This window comes from Microcaecilia unicolor, chromosome 3 (genome assembly GCF_901765095.1).
Source record: "Microcaecilia unicolor chromosome 3, aMicUni1.1, whole genome shotgun sequence".
In the NCBI taxonomy this organism is placed as follows: Eukaryota; Metazoa; Chordata; class Amphibia; order Gymnophiona; family Siphonopidae; genus Microcaecilia; species Microcaecilia unicolor.
Window position 1 is genome coordinate 397,808,844 of NC_044033.1, and position 20,014 is coordinate 397,828,857.

The 20,014-nt window shown below is 40.6% G+C and overlaps 1 protein-coding gene across 1 annotated transcript in view; it reads left to right on the plus strand.

The window, feature by feature from the left end:
• PKHD1 (PKHD1 ciliary IPT domain containing fibrocystin/polyductin) overlaps window positions 1–20,014 on the plus strand; it is a 980,909-nt gene that overhangs the window by 70,965 nt on the left and 889,930 nt on the right. Inside the window, exons 8-11 of the mRNA XM_030198735.1 lie at window positions 519–593; window positions 12,433–12,497; window positions 16,335–16,374; window positions 19,178–19,248. Coding sequence (XP_030054595.1) covers window positions 519–593; window positions 12,433–12,497; window positions 16,335–16,374; window positions 19,178–19,248 — 251 coding nt within the window. The remainder of the gene's footprint in view (window positions 1–518; window positions 594–12,432; window positions 12,498–16,334; window positions 16,375–19,177; window positions 19,249–20,014) is intronic.

A 20,014-nucleotide genomic window follows, 5' to 3' on the forward strand; every position in this document is an offset into this window, starting at 1 on the left:
GGATCTCCACAATGAATATGCATGAAAGAGATCTGCATACAATGGAACCAGTGCATGCAAAGGATCTCATGCAGGATTGACTTGGAAAATACTGCACTAAGGGCCTCTTTTACAAAGGTGCACTAGCGTTTATAGCATGTGCGTTAAATATGCATGTGCTAAATGCTAGAGATGCCCATATATTCTTATGGGAATGTCTAGCAATTAGCACACACTAAAAAAGCTAGTGCGCCTTTGTAAAAGACCCCCTAATTGATAAAACATGACAGATGACAGAAAGCAGTTCATGCCACTGTGCAGCTAACTGCATTATTTACTTGCGTAGCAGCAAAATGTGGAGGATACCTCCAATAATTAACACAAACGTTTTGCAGTTTCTGGCATTAATTTTGGCAATTACTGAGCAGTAGTTGCAAAACTTTAACAAATGAGGCCTTTTGTGTGTAAAAATGGTTGAAGCAGGTTCATAGAATGGCTTTAAGTATAACTCTGTTGTTTACCATTTTTCCTCCTATTAGCCCTGCTATCCTAGAAGCTGAAGGAGATAGGTGGCTCACTGTTTGCTCTTTCGTCAACAAAAAAACTAAAGAAATGTAAGTTTCTTATTCACAACAATTATAGTATTGTCATCTTTGACTTTATTTATTTCATGCAAGGAGGTTTGAGAAAAGGAGACAGCATGGGCCTATCTGGCCCATTATGTGGGCTGAAGTCAGTAGGTGGAGCTTGTTGCCTTATCAATTTCATTGTTTTGCTATACCAAAATGGCAGCAGCTGAACTGGGGAGAATTAAAACCTCCTTGGGTGGAGACCAACTTCAGCCTTATGTCATCTCCTGTCATTAAACTTCCTTAATTTCATGAGCCTTTTTGAGTAAATTGTCTTTTGTGGGCCTTTTTTCAAAATGTGATTTTTATAGTGCTTGTTCTCTTGATTAGAGCAGTTTGTTATGGGAGAAGATTATCTAAAGATATAAACTGGATACAAGTTAAAACGAAAATGACATTACGTAAATAAACAGTCTAACAATTACAGGGACATTCAAATTCTACAATAAAGTGTTATAAAGCACATGACACTGTAAATGTAACATGTAAATTGCATTTCTTTCAAGAAAACCGTAGATCCATTTTTTTGTGCTCCCTTCCCATGCCATGACCTTTTCTGCAAATTTCCTCCCTTGTATGTCTTCTCTTGTGCTTCTTTTTCTTTAACTTGTCTTTTCCTTGTTGCCTTTCACAGCCTGCTTCTTCAGCACACCTACTCAGTTCCTCATCCAAGTATGAACCCAAGCTCTCCCCACATGGTTCACCCCCTCTTCTCTTATGCCCTTTTTTTTCTATGCTCTGCATAGCCACCATCCCAGCTATCTAAACTACACAAACACTTGCTCAATCAATCTCAATCTCATGCAGGGTCTTTAAGCCTCCCAATCAGGGCAGTGTAACACCTTTTTGGAGGGGTCGAACAAACCAATCTCTGGCCGCATCACCAAGCTCTTTAATTGCTAATGCACTGTTGGGCAAAATATTGGTAGAGCCTTGCTCCCAGTGACTCTTGGTCTCTCGTTCCATAACAACACACTGGACAAAGTTAGATGTGGTTCCCAAAAGACAAAATAGTTTCATCAATACTTTATACTGTATAAACAGGGGTAGTTTCTGTACTCCACCACATTTAAGGGGTCTTTTACTAAGGCGCGTTGGCGTTTTTAGCACACGCTAATAACAGGCGCATTCTAAATGCTAAAGACTCCAATGTATTCCTATGGGCGTCTTTAGTGTTTAGTGTGCACCTATTTTTAATGCGCTAAAACCACCAGTGCACCTAAGTAAAAGACCCCCTTAGCATCAGTTTTTCATGTCATTGTATTTATTTATTTGTTACATTTGTACCCCACACTTTCCCACCTATTTGCAGGCTCAATGTGGCTTACATTAAACCGTAAAGGCGTTCCCCAGTCGGTTGATAACAAATACAGGTTGTGTATATAGGTGCTTGTTCGATTGCCTTCATACAGTTAGTGTTTCATTTCTACAATATCAGCCAGAGTTCTCATTGGTATGTCTTTATTGCTTTGTTAAAATTTGCTGCACCATCCATACAGTCATTTTAGTTTTAAAATTGCTTTTAACCCTTTCTTCTGTTTGTTAGCCTGGCTATGGCCATGTGTATTCATGTTCACAATTTTGCTTTTATTTATTTAATGGTTATTATCATTTTTTTTATCCTTAGTTGCAACTTTTATTTATACTGTTTGGTATTTATAATGTATCCTTTGCATTTAAATGGTATCTACATAGCCCCATTTGGTCATTGTCAAGTTTTTATCTTGTTTGATTAACCTTTATGTATTTAACATGAATTTATTGGAAGTATCTAACTGTGTGGTTTATATGTGTCATCTCTAGACTCCTGATGCAGGCTTCTTGGCCGAAACATGGTGACCATGTTGGGTCCTTTTAATAAAGGCTAATTTTTATCTGCACACCTTTTTAAGTGTTTTTCCTCCACACTTAATTTTTTCTTGATTTGATATGAACTTCAGAACGCAGAACTAATGAAACTTATTTTCTTGGGATGCATTTGCATCTATGATCTGCCTATATTTATTTATTTGCTTTACTTCCTGCCTTACTACCTGATTTACTATCTATCTCATAATAACTTAAATAAGCTGAAACAGCAAGAAAGTCCATGCAGTCAGGGATGCCCAGATGGAACATCGGAAAAATAACTCTTATTCATAGGCACTGCAGTATGTTTATACATGCTCTTGAATCTGGATAAACAGCCCCATCAGATTCCTCATGATTCCATAAGTACTTAAGTATTGCCATACTGGGAAAGACCAAAGGTCCATCAAGCCCAGCATCCTGTTTCCAACAGTGGCCAATCCAGGTCACAAATACCTGGCAACATCCCAAAAAGTACAATACATTTTATGCTGCTTATCCCAGAAATAAGCAGTGAATTTTCCCCAAGTCCATTTTAATAATGGCCTGTGGACTTTTCCTTTAGGAAGCCGTCCAAACCTTTTTAAAACCCCGCTAAGCTAACCACCTTTACCACATTCTCTGGCGAAGAATTCCAGAGTTTAATTACACGTTGAGTGAAGAAAAATGTTCTCCGATTCATTTTAACTTTACTACTTTGTAGCTTCATTGCATGCCCCCTAGTCCTAGTATTTTTGGAAAGAGTAAACAGACGCTTCACGTCTACCAGTTCCCCTCGATATGAACATTTTGTGTAGACAGGATACCAAACCCAAATGTTATTTGGAAAACATAGACACTCCCTAATCTCATAGGTCTTATTTTTCAAGGAATGTAGGCTGAAAAGCTTGAGCTTCAGTTTCTAAATGTTACAGCTGTAACTATAAGGTTACATCCTCAACTGACATCATCATTACATTTGTGTCAAACACCATACTTTCCTGCATAAGTTAAAGATAGACTAAACAGAGTTTGATTTTCTATTTTTGTTGATTTGTGCACAAAATATTCTGGTCAGTCTTGTGGTTACTACGCAAACTCCTGCTCTGTGTTTTCTATGAGCATAATTTTTAGGTACATTTCACCCAAGCAATAGCGCCTGTTGGGGAGGCTATGTCCTTCTGTCTGTTTGTCTATACACATAGTAACAATACAAAAAACCCCAAGACAAAAAACAAATAGATCGACAAAAAAGTGAATCCCAAAAATGTAATGACTCGGCGAAAGGTACCTTATCCCGAACCATGCACTTTTGAGCGACTGTCGGCCTTCCCTCCATTTCTAGTTTAAAAGCTGCTGTATCTACTTTTTAAATGCTGATGTCAGAAGCCTGGTCCCACCCTGGTTAAGGTGGAGCCCATCCTTTTGGAATAGGCTCCCCTTCCTAGAATGTTGTCCAGTTCCTAACAAATCTAAAACCCTCCTCCCTGCACCATAGTCTCATCCATGCATTGAGACTCAGGGGCTCTGCCTGTCTCTTGGGCCCTGCGCGTGGAATGGGTAGCATTTTTGGATTTGAGCTTTCTATCTAAGAGCCTAAATTTGGCTTCCAGAACCACTCTCCCACATTTTCCTATGTCATTGGTACCCACATGTACCAAGACAGCCAGCGCCTCCCCAGCACTGTCTAAAATCCTATCTAGGTGATGTGTGCGGTCCGCCACCTTCGCACTAGGCAGGCAAGTCACCAGGCGATCCTCACGTCCACCAGCCACCCAGCTATCTATATGCCTAATGATTGAATCACCACTACAACAGCTGTCCTAACATTTCCCTCCCTGGCAGCACTTGGAGACCTATCCTCAGTGTGAGAGGATAGTACATCCCCTGGTGGGCAGGTCCTGGCTACAGGAGTACTTCCTACTTCACCAGGGTGATGCTCTCCTTCTAGGAGACCTCCCTCCTCCAAGGTAGCACAGGCACTACCAGACTGGAGGTGGGACCTCTCTACAACATCCCTGTAGGTCTCCTCTATGTACCTCTCTGTCTCCCTCAGCTCCACCAAGTCTGCTACTCTAGCCTCAAGAGAACGGACATGTTCTCTGAGAGTTAGGAGCTCTTTGCATCGGGCACACACATTTCACCAACTGGGAGATAATCATACATGTGACACTCAATGCAAAAGACTGGATAGCACCCCTCTTGCTGCTGGACTGCTGACTCCATCTTAATGTTTTTGAGTTTTTCAATAATTTAAAACTTGCTACAGTATTAAGGATATTAGCCTAATATAAAAGTGTCTTTTAGTTTATAGTATATTGTATGATTTATTTAGTGTTTCCTTCTTAGATGGTAATGAAATGTATTTAAAACTCTGTAAGAGCACTCCTTTGTTTGTTACCCTAATTGCAAATTACTAGATCCTGCAGTGCCTGCTAGATTCTATCTGTTAATGCTGTGGTACAAAGTTTTTAAAACTAAGTGGGAAAGACTATGGAGATTAGTTGATAAAATTTGCTTTTTATATTTTTATTTTGCCTAATACTAGCCTACAATTCCTCCTTTAAACCCCAATCTTTAAGTTCCCAAAGCAAAATAGTGTTCACTTACAGAGAAATGTCCTCTTCTCTCTGAACTTCTCAGAAAGAAAGTTCAGTGGGACCTTTCCTCTTTATATAGTTTTTTTTTTGTTACATTTGTACCCTGCGCTTTCCCACTCATGGCAGGCTCAATGCGGCTTACATGGGCCAATGGAAGGTTAAGTGACTTGGGCAGAGTCACAAGGAACTGCCTGTGCCTGAAGTGAGAATTGAACTCAGTTCCCCAGGACCAAAGTCCACCACCCTAACCACTAGGCCACTCCTTCTAAGGGGCCTTTTTTAAACAGGCTCTTTGAAGCTGACTCAGCAACCTATGCAAGTATTCTACTTCCCCACACCTTAATTAACACATTCTAATGTATGCAGTTTATGTCCACCATCCCTGAGGGTTTTGTATCAAACCCCCAAATATTTTGTACTAGCAAAGCTTAGGTAGTTATTTTAGAAGCTTGATTTTTCTTTCGGCTATCTGAAAACTGTTGGAATGTAATTGTATTTTACATGCATTGACTGTCACCTATTATTTCTCTGTGATTACTCTGTGACCTCTGATGTGAATTACTTAGAGAGGTCACACAGCTATGCAACTTCCTGTGGGGGTTAGATGCAGCACATGCAGCACATGGAGCACATGGAGCTCATGATCTCTCCTAACCTGAGAGGATCTATGGTGGTGTGAGCATCCATTACCATCTAAGCACATGGAAGGAGCTGATAATACAAATGTATAGTAATATGTATATATAAGCCTGTCTGATTATAATCTAACTACAAACTGTGAGTAAACAGATGTTTTGTTACTTCAACTTTAAAGTGACTCAGCAGTGAATTATTCTGGGGTGAATGAGAGAGAGATGAAGAAAGAAATTAACATTTCTAAAGCTGAAGCTGTGTGTACTAAAATCTGCTAATTATTTACTACAAATAATCCAACAAAAGGGTTATGGGCCCAGGGTCCAGGAATTGAAAAAGAAGAGAAATATTACCAGGCAGTAAAAAAAAAAAAAAAAGCCACATTTTTTCTCTTAAGTTTTAAAGGAAAGATTCAGTCTGTCTCTCTCTCCCCCCACACAGCAGACAGAAGGCTAAGAAAATGGCTGAGGGAAGAAATTCACCATTTTTCTATTCTCTCAAGGTGCCTAAATTAACTGAGTTTAATTATCGGCAGTGGGAACTAAGATTCATATGTCTCCTTCGAGCAAAAGGATTAAATATATGCTTAGACCAAGACAGAACAGCTGAAAATATGGCTGAATGGGACAATGCAAACTATTATGTGAAGTGCATGCTTTTGGAAGCTCTCTCAGAGAAACAAGCCATATTAGTGGAGGGAAAAGATACACCAAAGGACATTTTATATAAACTGAGAACTATGTATGCAACTACATATGCAAAGCAGCAACCAATTTGGCTGGCAGAGTTGAATGAAACCAAATTAAGGGATAAAAGTAAATGTAATGATCACATTATGCATCTTATGTCTTCATTTCAAAGGTTGGAACTTTCTGGAATTCCCATGTGTGATGCATTGAAAAGAGCATTTCTTTTTACCTCACTATCAAAGAAGTTTGATGTCTTTAGGTCTGTAAATGAGGCCATTGAAGGGCAATCTTTTGAACAGGCAACATCAAAACTAAGGCAGGAATGCATAATAAATGATTCTGAGGAGATGTGTTCTCAAAGTCAGTCAGAGAGAAATGAAACAAATTTCTTGGCAAAGAACAGAGGAAGGCGGAGCTATGGGAAAACTCCACCCAAGGGCAAGCTGATTTGCTACTCATGTGGAAAGGAGGGACATGTATCTAAATGGTGTAAGGAAACACAAAACACTCCCTCTAGCTCACCTAAGCCAATGGAACTAAAGAATTTTCAAACCAGGAAATGTATGAAGGACAAAGATAAACACAAGGGCTTTCTAATGGCAGAAAAATCTTTGACTATGGTAAATAATAATTCAAATGAAAGTACTTGGATTTTGGATTCAGGGAGCACATGCCATTTAACCAATTGTAAGGATTTCTTTCAGGAAATGTGTCCAGAGGAAGGTATTCTTAAAACTGCAAACGCAGGGACTGCTAAGATCCAAGCAAAAGGTATTGGATTCTTAAAATGCAAAGTGTCTAATGAAGTTAAAGAAATTCCTGTAAGTGATGTCTTGTATATTCCCCAAGCAGTTTGCAATATGCTTAGTGTATCTACATTAGATAAGAAGGGATTTGTGATTCATTTTGAAAACAGTAAGTGCACAATCTCTAAAAATGATGAAGTGTATGCTGAAGCTTTTATGCATAATGATGTTTATAAGCTGAACATTTCAGGTGAAGCCTCACATATGGCGCAAGTAAGGAAGAATGATGGTAAATGTAGTCTGGAAATCTGGCACCGCCGCCTGGGACATCGTGATTTTAAGGTGATCCAGGATCTTTACAGTAAGCAACTTGCCACAGGCATTCAGATAAGTGCAGATGCTGGTAAAATGGAGAAATGCATAGACTGTGTTACTCAAAAAGGTGTGAGACCCTCATTTCCTGCATACACAGGAAATAGGAGTAATAAAGTGCTGGACTTAATACACAGTGACTTATGTGGACCGTTTAATATCCCATCATTGGGAAATAACAGATTTGTGCTAATATTCTTGGATGATTTCTCTAGATATTGTGTGGCCTATTTGCTGAAAGAAAAAAGTCAAGTCACAGACATGCTGAAGAAATACGTAGCCATGGTGAGCAATAAATTTGAAAGAAAACCAAAGGTTCTTCAGACCGACAATGGTGGTGAGTTCACTTCACAAAGCATGCGCACATTTATAGAACAAGAAGGCATTCAACATATCACAACAGTAGCTTATACACCAGAACAAAATTCTGTTGCAGAGAGAAAATTTAGGTCACTTGTGGAAATGACCAGATGTATGCTGTCAGATAGCAATCTCCCTAAAAGACTATGGGGGGAAGCCATTCTCACAGCAGTGTACCTACAAAACAGAATGCCAACTAAAGGCGCTGAGCGCACACCACATGAGACATGGCATGGTAGGAAACCAAACCTGTCACACATAAGAACATTTGGAAGTACAGCATATGTTCATGTACCAAAGCAAAGAAGGCATAAGCTGGATTCCACAACAGAAAGGGGCATTTTAGTTGGCTATACTCCAGGACACAAAGGATATAGAATTTTGAATCTGAAAACTGGCATTGTTGGCATAAGACATGTTACATATTTTGATGAAAACAAAAGGGTTGATAAAGGCTGGATTATCCCAGATGAGCCTTATCATCCAGAATATGAAACTAGAACCATAATAGACATGCCAGTGTATATAAATGCCATACCAAGGCAGATGTCTGAAAGCAACTCATCTGTATCTAACGAGGAACAGGCAGAGGAAGCAGACACAGAAAGGATCATTGAAGAAGACAGTACAGTTGGAGAAGGGGAATCAATTGGAGAAGGACTCTCAGATTTAGAGGATGCAGAAAGGTCAGACCAACCTGTTGTCAGACGCTCATCCAGGGAAAACAAAGGTGTTCCACCCCCAAGACTGTCTTACTTAACAAAGTCAGCAGAAGCTCAAGAGCCCTTAACATGGGATGAGATTGAGAAAATGCCAGCAGAAGAAGCTGCTGAATGGCATAAAGCTGCACAAGAAGAAATTGATGCATTGGATAAAAATAATACTTGGATTCTTACAAAATTACCTCCTGGCAAGAAAGCTATAGGATGCAAATGGGTATTCAAGTTAAAAGGGAATGCACAAGGAAAAGTGGAAAGGTATAAAGCCAGATTAGTGGCAAAGGGATATCTTCAAAAATATGGAGAAGATTTTGATGAAGTGTTTGCACCTGTAGTGAAACACACGACAATCAGAACACTTCTGAGCATTGCAGTCTCAAAAGGCATGCAAGTCAAACACATTGATGTGAAAACAGCGTTTCTTCATGGAGATATAACTGAAGACTTGTACATGGAACAACCAACAGGTTTCATAAATACAAAACAAAGACAGCTAGTGTGTAAATTAAACAAAGGTCTTTATGGATTAAAGCAAAGTGCAAAATGTTGGAATGAAAAATTGCATGAAATATTGACAAATTTAGGATTTAAGCAAGGTGAAGCAGATAAATGCTTGTACACTAGGTGCACAAATGGACAATATGCATACATTTTAGCTTTTGTTGATGATCTGCTCATTGCAAGCAAAAGTGAGCAAGAGTACAAGGACATTGTAAAATATTTAAACCTCAATGTTGAGATAAAAGAACTTGGAAATGTGTCATACTATCTTGGTATAGAAATTGAGAAACAAAATGATGGTTCTTATCTTCTAAGCCAGAAGCAGAAAATAAATGAGCTTATTGAAAGTTTAGGTATGCAAGATGCCCAAGTTGTAAGCACTCCCATGATCACTGATTTTCTGAAGGATGAAACAGTAAGAGAACCTTTACCAGATAACATCCAATATAGATCAGCCATAGGTAAGCTTTTATATCTAGCTACCACATACAGGGCTGATATAGCAAATGCAGTAGGAATTTTGAGCAGAAGGGTCAGCTCACCTACCAAATCAGATTGGACTGCAGTTAAAAGGATGGTAAGGTATTTAAAGGGTACCATTGATTGTAAATTAAAGATTTCAGCCAATAGTAATCCAAAACTAATATGTTACTGTGATTCAGATTGGGCAGGGGATCATTCTGATTATAAATCCACAAGTGGATATGTGTTTATGTATGGAAATGTACAAATTTCATGGGCCAGTCATAAACAAAGTATTGTGAGTTTGTCTTCTACAGAAGCTGAATATGTGGCAGTATCGGAAGCGTGCAGAGAACTGATGTGGATTGAAAAACTTTTGCTGGATTTCGGAATAGCTGAAAAGAGACCAATCCAGATAATGGAAGATAATCAGAGCTGCATCCGACTGTCACAGAATGACAAGGTTCAGTCACGCACCAAGCACATCGCAACGAAATACCACAACGTGCGAGAGTTGGCGAAAGAAGGGGTCATCAGTCTACACTATTGTCACAACAGTGAGATGACAGCTGACATCATGACCAAACCGTTACCCAGAGAACATTTTGTGAATCTGCGTATAAAGCTTGGACTTTGTATGAATAAATAATTGCATGACAGTTATGCATGAGAAGGGGTTTGTTGGAATGTAATTGTATTTTACATGCATTGACTGTCACCTATTATTTCTCTGTGATTACTCTGTGACCTCTGATGTGAATTACTTAGAGAGGTCACACAGCTATGCAACTTCCTGTGGGGGTTAGATGCAGCACATGCAGCACATGGAGCACATGGAGCTCATGATCTCTCCTAACCTGAGAGGATCTATGGTGGTGTGAGCATCCATTACCATCTAAGCACATGGAAGGAGCTGATAATACAAATGTATAGTAATATGTATATATAAGCCTGTCTGATTATAATCTAACTACAAACTGTGAGTAAACAGATGTTTTGTTACTTCAACTTTAAAGTGACTCAGCAGTGAATTATTCTGGGGTGAATGAGAGAGAGATGAAGAAAGAAATTAACATTTCTAAAGCTGAAGCTGTGTGTACTAAAATCTGCTAATTATTTACTACAAATAATCCAACAAAAACTGGCATTTAAACATCCATATTGCATGGACATCAAAATCCTAATTATATAAAGCCAGGGTTATGGATTCCTAACACTGCAATATGTCCATTTGGCAAGGGGGCATGGTCTGAGTGTGTTTTGGGAGACTAGGGAGGGCCCAAAATATGGACGTCCAACTCTGATCACAGAAGGGGTAGTGTAAAAAGATGAATGTTGTTATTTAGACCAGTGATTTTCAACCCCATCATCAGGGCCCACCTGGCCAGTTGGTTTTTTTTCAGGATATACACAATAAATATGCATGAAATAGATTTGCATGCACTGTCTTCTTACTATGAAAATATCTCATATGCATATTCATTGTGGATACCCTGAAAACATGACTGGCCTGGTAGTCCCTGAGGACTGGGTTGAAAACCACTGATTTAGATCTAGTATTATAGTCAGGTCCAGGTTTCAGAAAGGTGCTCTGATTGAGCAGCTATCCATGAGAAGGATTAATGCATGACACCTCCTTAATCCCCCAGTGGTTACTGTCCCCCAAATGTGGAACCAGCAAGGGATACCAGGTTGTATTACAGCTTCAGGTACTATGGACATTCTTAACAGAGCAGAATGCAGATCTGAGGAGTAGCCTAAAGTTTAGTATAGTGGAACCAGTGGTGTAGCCAAGGGTGGGCCTGGGTGGGCACAGGCCCACCTACTTTGGGCTCAGACCCACCCAGTAGCAGCACACCTATGAAGTGTCTGGTAGGGATTCCCAAGCCCCACCAGCCGAAAATTCCTGTCCTTCCTGCATACCAGCCTTCCCTTTGATGTATTCCCACCTATGCGGAAACAGGAAGTTGCATCAGAGGGAAGGCTGCTTGCTGCTAATTAAAAGGTATGGGGGGAGGGGGATGTTTGAGAGACCATATGGCATGCAGGCGAGAGAGGGAGAGACCAAATCACTTGTGGAACAGGGCGGAGTTCTTCTGCCCACCCATCTTGGGCCCAGGCCCACCCAAAATTGGGTGTCTGGCTACGCCCCTGATGGGAACTGAAGGACACAGATTCAAATCCTACTTCAGCTCTTTTTTAAAACTGTGAGTCCTCCGGGGACATAAAAATACCTACTGTATCTGAATATATGACACACCTGCAACAGGAATTCATAGAGTAGTCCAACACAGTCAGTCTAAAGGCCTTAGTTTTTTTTTATTCAGGAAGATATACCCTTGAATATAATTAGGCCTACCCAGGAAAGGATACAGAAATGTAAATTTTCAAATATAACTTAGGGGTCCTTTTACTAAGATGCACTGAAAAATGGCCTGCGATAGTGTAGAAGCGTGTTTTGGGCGTGCGCAGAATCATTTTTCAGCGCACCTGCAAAAAATGCCTTTTTTAAATTTTTGCTGAAATGGATGTGTGGCAAAATGCAAATTGCCAAGGGTCTATATTGGGTCTGAGACCTTACAGCCAGCCATTGACCTAGCGGTAAAGTCTCATGCGGTAACCGGGCGGTAATGACCTATGTGCATGAAATGTGGCGGGTGACCAATATGCACGTCTGAAAATATTTTTGTACATGCGTATTGGATGCACACCAAAAATGAAATTACTGCAAGAGCCACGCGGTAGCCAGGTGGTAACTCCATTTTGACATGTAGACGCTTACACGGCTTAGTAAAAGGGCCCCTTAAAGATTTAAGTTTATCATCTTCAGCATATTCACTGACCTTTCTTTCTATACTTTAGTGAGTATTGTTTTCATTCTCCTTTTTACAACTTACAAAATTCTCTGTTAACAGATACCCTATCCAAATGGATCGTGGGCATGGAACACTTCACTGCTGTGTAGAAGGCAGCTACATTGGTCAGTACAACTAACAGAGCCTGATTTAAGCATGCTCATGCTTGTTTTTCTTATTTTAGCAGGGTAGGAATGTATATCTTGAGGGATCTAACCACCCCTGCTTCTGCTCTGATTATATATTCAGGGGTTTATTTACTAAGCTGAATGCTGGGAAAAAGGTTTTAAGCTATGTTAACTAAATGGCAGGTAACCCAGTGTATTTGTGCCACATTATCTGCAGTGTAAATAGTTAACTCACAGTAACTACCTCCGTGTTAAAAATAAGTTGCAGTCATTCCCCCCCATACTGCATATCCATTCCTTGCCCATTCCACACATTAGCTGTTAATGTGGAAATTACTGCATGATAACTGCCAAAGGCATTGCATTAAGGGGGGAAGTTATCAACAAGGGTTACCTTTAAGATGGGTTAATTTACTGTTAGTGAAAAAGAGGAACTTTTTCGATAACAGGTCCATCAAAGTGGAGTAAACTGCCAAGTCATCTTAAAAATGGACAGCTTGTACAAACATTTAAATGCCAGCTGAAAGCACATTTGCTATGCCTGGCATATGATGTACCTACTAATGTTACTTCTTTGTCTATTTAAGAGACTTGGACATTACTTTTCTCCTGATTGTGCATTATGAAGAATTTGTTTTGTATTTTCTTTTTATGTGATTTTATGTATGTATTTTTGTATGCCGCCCTGGACGAGGGCAGGTTAAAAATAATAAATCCAATCCAAACCAATTAGTAACTAGGGACCTTGTTTACTAAGCAACGCTAAGGGTGTGTTAGAGTTTTTAGTGTGGGCTAATGATTAGCATGTGCTAGACGCTGTCGCCCATAGGAATATATGGGCGACTCTAGCATTTAGCATGCACTAAAAATGCTAGCGTTGCTTATTAAACAGGGCCCTAGGTCTCATTGCATAAAATGGGACCTGTGCTAAATTAGCATGAATTAGTGGTAAAATAAACCTTCTTAACAGTAGCCCACATTGATAACTTCTGCCCAAATTCTTAAATTTTATTAATGTTACTTTAAATAGCTTGTGAAATTTTGAACATGTGCCCATTTGTGGGTACAATTTAATTGACAAACAAAAAAAGCAACACTGGGCCTTCAAGACTGGGACAAAGAAGTTCTTTATTGATGACCCGACACGGGCCGTGTTTCGGCACTAAACAACATCTGCTTCAGGGGTCTAACAAGAAGAGACACAGTAAGTTCTACTTGAGGTCAATTCAATGCCCCAGTGTGTAAACGATCGCCGTACGTCGCAATTGCAAAGATATAGCTCTGTGAATTGACCTCAAGTAGACCTTACTGTGTCTCTTCTTGTTAGACCCCTGAAGCAGGCGTTGTTTAGCGCCGAAACACGGCCCGTGTCGGGTCATCAATAAAGAACTTCTTTGTCCCAGTCTTGAAGGCCCAGTGTTGCTTTTTTTGTTTGTATACTTTCGGTGTATGCTGTATTACCCTATCTATCAGTGTTACAATTTAATTGAATAATGATGAACCAATCAGCACTGAAAATTGGGCCCTAACATCAATTATCAGTGCTGATTAACATTAATTTAAATGTATGCACACATATTTATACGCCCAGATCTGCACATAAATTTTTCATGTGGTTCAAAATGTGGGAGGCTCATGGGTAGACCAGGGGCTTTCCCGGGGGATCCATGCCTAATTTAGGTGTGAGGATTTACACCTGGGTTCAGTTGGTGTAAATGTTCATGACTAAAAGTAGTTGCAGATCCCGGCGCTAAGTGCTTTTCTGTAAACATAACCTAACTTTGGGGGTGTTTTAATAAAGCACGGCAAGCCCACTGCAGGCTTGCTGCACGGCGATCCAGCACTATTACCGGGCTACAGCAGAAGCCCGGCAGTAGTGCTTGCCACATCATGCCCCATTTCCATCACAATGGAATTTTGGGGGGGAGGGGGGAGAGTAGTGCAGAAACCCTTTCTGCCTCCTAAATAGGTGGCGGTAAGTGTTCCCCTGGGAAATGGTCGCATGGCAAGTGGTTCATTTACCGCTTGGCCATTTCCTTTTAAAAAAAAAAAAGCCTTTTACCCACTGCAGTAAAAGTTGGCCTTGGTGCACAGCAAACCTGCACATCAATGCTACCGCAGCCTGGTAAAAGGACACCTTTGAAAGCTGTTTTTATAATTTACTCCTAAATGTTGGCACAGTGCTCACGTTAACTGTGTTATCGCAATGGATAATGCAGTGAAAACCATTCCCGTTCACAGTGAAGCTGGAAGATGGATAAAACCCAATCGGTGATCATTTAAAAGATGTTACTTTCAGGGTTGCCACAGAATTAGGGCATGGCTCTGGGAAAAGCAGGACTTAAGGATTTTTTTGTTACAAAGTGAGAACAAACTGAAAAAAAGCAGTTTAGTAGAAAAGGGACCTAAGCTGAGGGGCTGGCTTGGCGGCTGAAGTGGCAACTGCTGTGTACTGAATAACAGAGGAACAATGGGCTCAGTCCCCACATTGGGTCTTCCACTCTCTGGCCAGCAGAGGCAGAATTCATAGCTCCTGCAACAGAGGCATCACAGTCATTGCTTCTAATAATAGCCTGGGCATTTGTTAGAAAAAAATACAGTAAGTGCTATTCTGTAAATACATATGTATCTTAAATAGCATGTATTTTACAGGTAGATGCCATATAATAATGTTGATAACTCCCACTGCTACTTGTAAGAAGGAGAAAATATATTGTCTTGTGGTATACCTACATAACTTATTTCATTGAAAACTTATGGGGGAAAAAATGCCTCAAAATGCTTGGATCAAAACCAACTCACAAGCAATGATCGATCCTGTTGACCAATCACTCGGAAGAGGATCTGCTCTTTATCATAGGCAAAAAAAACCCTCCCCAAGGTTCCTCAATGCAAAAATATAAATGGGAAAAATTGCTGGGGACCTCCCTAATAATCTCTTCTCTGTTACTGTCCAAAAACACAGTGTAGGCTGCTGCTCCGTGTGTATCAGTCCTTCACATACACATTTCAACAAGAAGATGAATAACAAGGCACTTAGCTCTCATTGATCCATCGTCCACATCATTGCCACAGCTTCCTCTTCCTCAACCAACATTGGCCAGCATTTCGCTGTGCTTACAGGAAGCTCTAGTTGCTTCAGGGTCCATGTAGGAAAACCAATGGCATAAATAAATAATGGCATCTCCTGCCTGGTTAACCGCTGGTTAACCAGGCAGGAGATGCCATTATTTATTTCTCCTTCTTACAAGTAACAGTGGGAGTTATCAACATTATTATATAGTATTTAGCTACTTCCACCCCCACTCTATAGGACATTTAGAGGATTTTTTACAGGTCGATGTACATGCGGGTGGGATTCACACTTATGCACATAACTTATGGAATGCTATAAGTAATATGTCGATTGTATGGCTGGTGTAATATGTGTGCATACACTTAAATTCAATGTTCATATTTCCACATTCTTTTATAGAATAAGCTTCTATCGGGTGTCCAGTTATAGAACTCCACCTTTTGTTCTTACTTTACACAAGTTCATTTTTGAAAGTATGCTCTGAAAACCATGAGCAGGTTTATGTTAGTATTTAGTTTAGATAACTAAACCTCATGGAATTGGCACTGGTTTTGATGACCACCACTGGACTAGTATATGATATGAATCTTTAACAATGAGCGATTATGATAGAGCATTACGTTTAAGATTACTATTCAACGTTTCCTTCCTCTGTCTTTGATAACAAACTGCTGGGAAAATATTACTGCTTTTATAACTGTTCTATGGTAATAATGAGTAATTACTTTATGCTAATTCTGACTTTTCCTTTATGGCAGGCTCACAAAATGTTAGCCTTTCAATTTTCAACAAGGGAAGGTAAGAGGCTGCTTGTATGAGATCAGTGACATAGCTACCATTCAGTGAACCCAGCAAAAAGCCCTGGGCCTCTAACTGGTAGGGGCCACCTCCTGATGCAACTATTCCAAGTATAGATACCAAGTTTCTTGATGTTCTCCCTCTCGGTCTGCCTTCCTTCCTCCCTCCTTCCTCAGCATCTCTTTTTGCACCCTTCCCCAAGTCCTCTAATCCTAAGGTAGGCTGCCAGCAACAGAATCGCTACAGACAGCCCTCCTCTAGCCACCCCTGGTGCCTTCCCTCTGTTGCATTCCACCCGCAGGAAGTTGCATCAGAGGAGGTGGAACGTGGAAGAGGTAAGGTAATGGGGAAGGTCAGAGGAAGCCTGTCTGTAATGTTTCTGTTGCTGAGGACCTGCCATAATTGTGAAGTATCACAGGTAGAAGGGAAAGATGCCAGACCTGCAGTGGGGTGGGGGAGAAGGGAGAGATGCTAGACCAGTGGTGTGGGGGTGGGGGAGAGAGATGTTAGACCCATGGTGGGTGGAGGTGAATGGGAGAGAGAGAGAGATGCCAGACTTGTGGGGTAGGGGAAGGGAGAGATGCCAGACCAGTAGGGGGAGAGAGGGAGAGATGCCAGATCCATGGAAGGTGTGTGTATGTGGGGGAGATATCAGACAGCAAGGGGAGGAAAATGTTGGACTAGGGATAGGGTTAGGGGTGTGAAAGGAAGGGAAGAAAGAGAGGGGCGCTGGAAGTGGAGAGGGACAGGGACAGGGACAAGAGCAGGGGCCCAGAGATGAGATGCTGGGCTTGAAGAGAGCATAGGGACAGGGACACAAAAGGGCAATGCTGGTCACAGGAAGACGGATAGGACACTGAGGAGATAAGCTGGAGAGGGCAAGATAGTGATTCAGAGGGGAAATGCTGGATATGGGGGAAGATAGGGACACTGAGAGGGCAGAAGCTGAACACGGGAAAAGGATAAGGACAGGAGCACACAGGGTTGATGTGGACAGGACTGATAAGGCCGTAACGTTAAGATGGATGGTGGACATAGTGATAGAGTTTTCAGAGTTTAGATCAGTATGATTGGGACCACCTGATGGTGGCACCAGATCAAGAACAAATTTTAGTTCTAGAACACAACTAAAGAAGAACTGTCTAAATTGAGAATAAACTAAAACTAGTAATAAACATGGAAAATTAAATCTTGAATTGCAAGATGTAATGGGGGATGGGGGAGGAGGAAGGGCAGGTGCTGATGAGAGCAGGTAATTCATTGCCCACTGGCTAGTGAAGATAACCATTGAACCTCTGGACACCAGACTGCACCATTGCTTGGAATAGGATTCTGAAGTTCAAGAGCGTCTCCCCATCTAAGCTCCTGGTTTTGTACATAACCAACTTTGCAAAAGCCAAGAGGAGGCTGATATCTCTGGATTTTGGAAAGTAAGACAACCACATTTTTGGAGAACAAATCTGGGACACCTGGGCAGGGCAGGATGGGGGAGGGTTAGCAGGTGTTCTTCACCCCTCCTAGGATATTTTCCCCTTTAAAAACTATAGCTTACTAAAATACTCAATTCCTTCTTAGGTTAGAGAAAATTCTTTAAGTTTCTTACTACAAAATATTTAGGATCCAGTTCAAAATATGGAGCTAATATTTTTAAAACTGCAGTGTCCAGCGTCCTTCTGGATTCTTTACAGTTCAGTTCAGCAAAGGCTGGGACAGAGGTGTGGGGAAAAGCCACAGTGGAAGTTATTTATATCCTCAAAAATGAAAAAAGAAACAAAATACTCCAGTTTCTCTTTATTTTGTACTGAGGAAGCACCAGTGTTCAGTCCTTACACATGGTTTAGACTTCTCAAAATGTTAAATGAGATGCATCTTTTAAGTATCACCAACTTCTCAAGGCACACAAAATCCAGTACTCAGCTTGAATTCTTATTGGAGACTTTGGCTGAGTTTCTTCAGATCTATGCTGCTTTCTCTAGCAGCTCACAGTTGTAAATTCTGACTCCTCTCAGCTCCTCTTCACAATTAGACCAAATTGGCCTTGGAAACCCTTCTCTATGCATGAGGCCTAGCCAGCCATGAAATGACGCAGCTCCCTACTGCTCCACAGCATTCTGGAGCCCTGTTCAGCTATCTCAGCACTTCTTTATTGTGGGTGACCTCCCCCACTTGAAAAAAAAACATCTGTTCCCTCAAGCCTGGGACCTTTATTGTTCCCTTCAAAAGAGAAGATGGAAACACCCACCAGCTATGACGGATATATAAAGACCTATCCTCCATTACTTTACCTTAACCACTCCTCAAAAATTAGAAGCAAAGTACAGAATGCTCTTCATTGGAAATGAAGAATTATATCGGGACAATCTGGGAGCCTTGTGACAATTGCATGATGATTGAGATTTTCTCCCTCAAGGGGCTACGATAGCTGCTTCTATATCATCCCCGGCCCTGGAGTTGTATCATCTTGGCTCATTTTAGATTTTTGAGAAATGATGAAATACTTCAAATTTGATTTTTATACTATGTACTGTAGTGTGCTATTCTATTTTTTGCTGCATTGTGAATGATGGTATATTTGTTTTAAAGAATGTTTGAGTTATTATGTAATATACCTGGAGCAGAAATGTATTTTATGAGCAAAAGAAAAAAATTATACTAAATAAAAAAATAATAAATCTAGGCTGCCAGCATGACAGAAAGCAGCAGAGGGCTGGGCCAAACCATCTATTTGTAAAGTAAACCCCATCATTCAGTGTTGACCAATCAAATCACTGAACTAGAGCCAAACTGTTCTCTTTTGTTACAGATCCATTGTGAACAAGGATGCTTGGCTTATCAGTGCTAAACAGGAATTGTTTTTATATCAGACTCACCCAGGTACGATATACACTCAATTATCCACTATATGTTATCACATTTAAGTAAACACTTATATTAAAAATGTGCATGGAAAATATTGAGAGTTATTTTGGGGTCATTTATGGACTTTTTTTCAGTTGGGTGTTTTGCATCTCATTACTACTTAACCCGCAGTGACTTAAATATTGTTGTAGTAATTTAAGTTAGGTGATGTTAGGACTCTTTAAGTCAAATTAAGGGGGAAATAACTTGACTTAAAGCCCTAATGCTGCTTAATAACTTCCCCCCTTAAATGTTTATCTTGCATAAACATCTAAGTCCCCATTTTACAAAGCCAGGATATGCACATATAAAACCCAAGTGTGTGCAAATGGCTAGGGTGTGTGAACTGGGTGTGTTTTGTGTGGGGCAAGGGTGCAGCAAGTTCATAGACATGTATTTCCTACTTCAGAAGGGGTCTAAATATTTATGTCCAAAAGATTGGCTTCAGGAATTACACCTGCTAACCAGCACGTTTAGGATCTGGGAAAGAGTGTCTATTGGGAAAGAGTGTCTGGATGATGTGTGTGTGTGTGTGTGTGTGTGTGTGGGGGGGGGGGGGGTCCCTTAATCTCCCAGTGGTTTTATTCTCCCCCCTCCCCCCAGTGCCAGACTCTCAAGGGAAGCCACTCACTGTGACAGCTTTATCTTTCTGAGGTAGCAAAGATAATCAGTAATGTCCTGGCTTGGGACCCATCGATATTATATATGCTTATTTTTCTAAAATGGATGTTTATGCTGCACA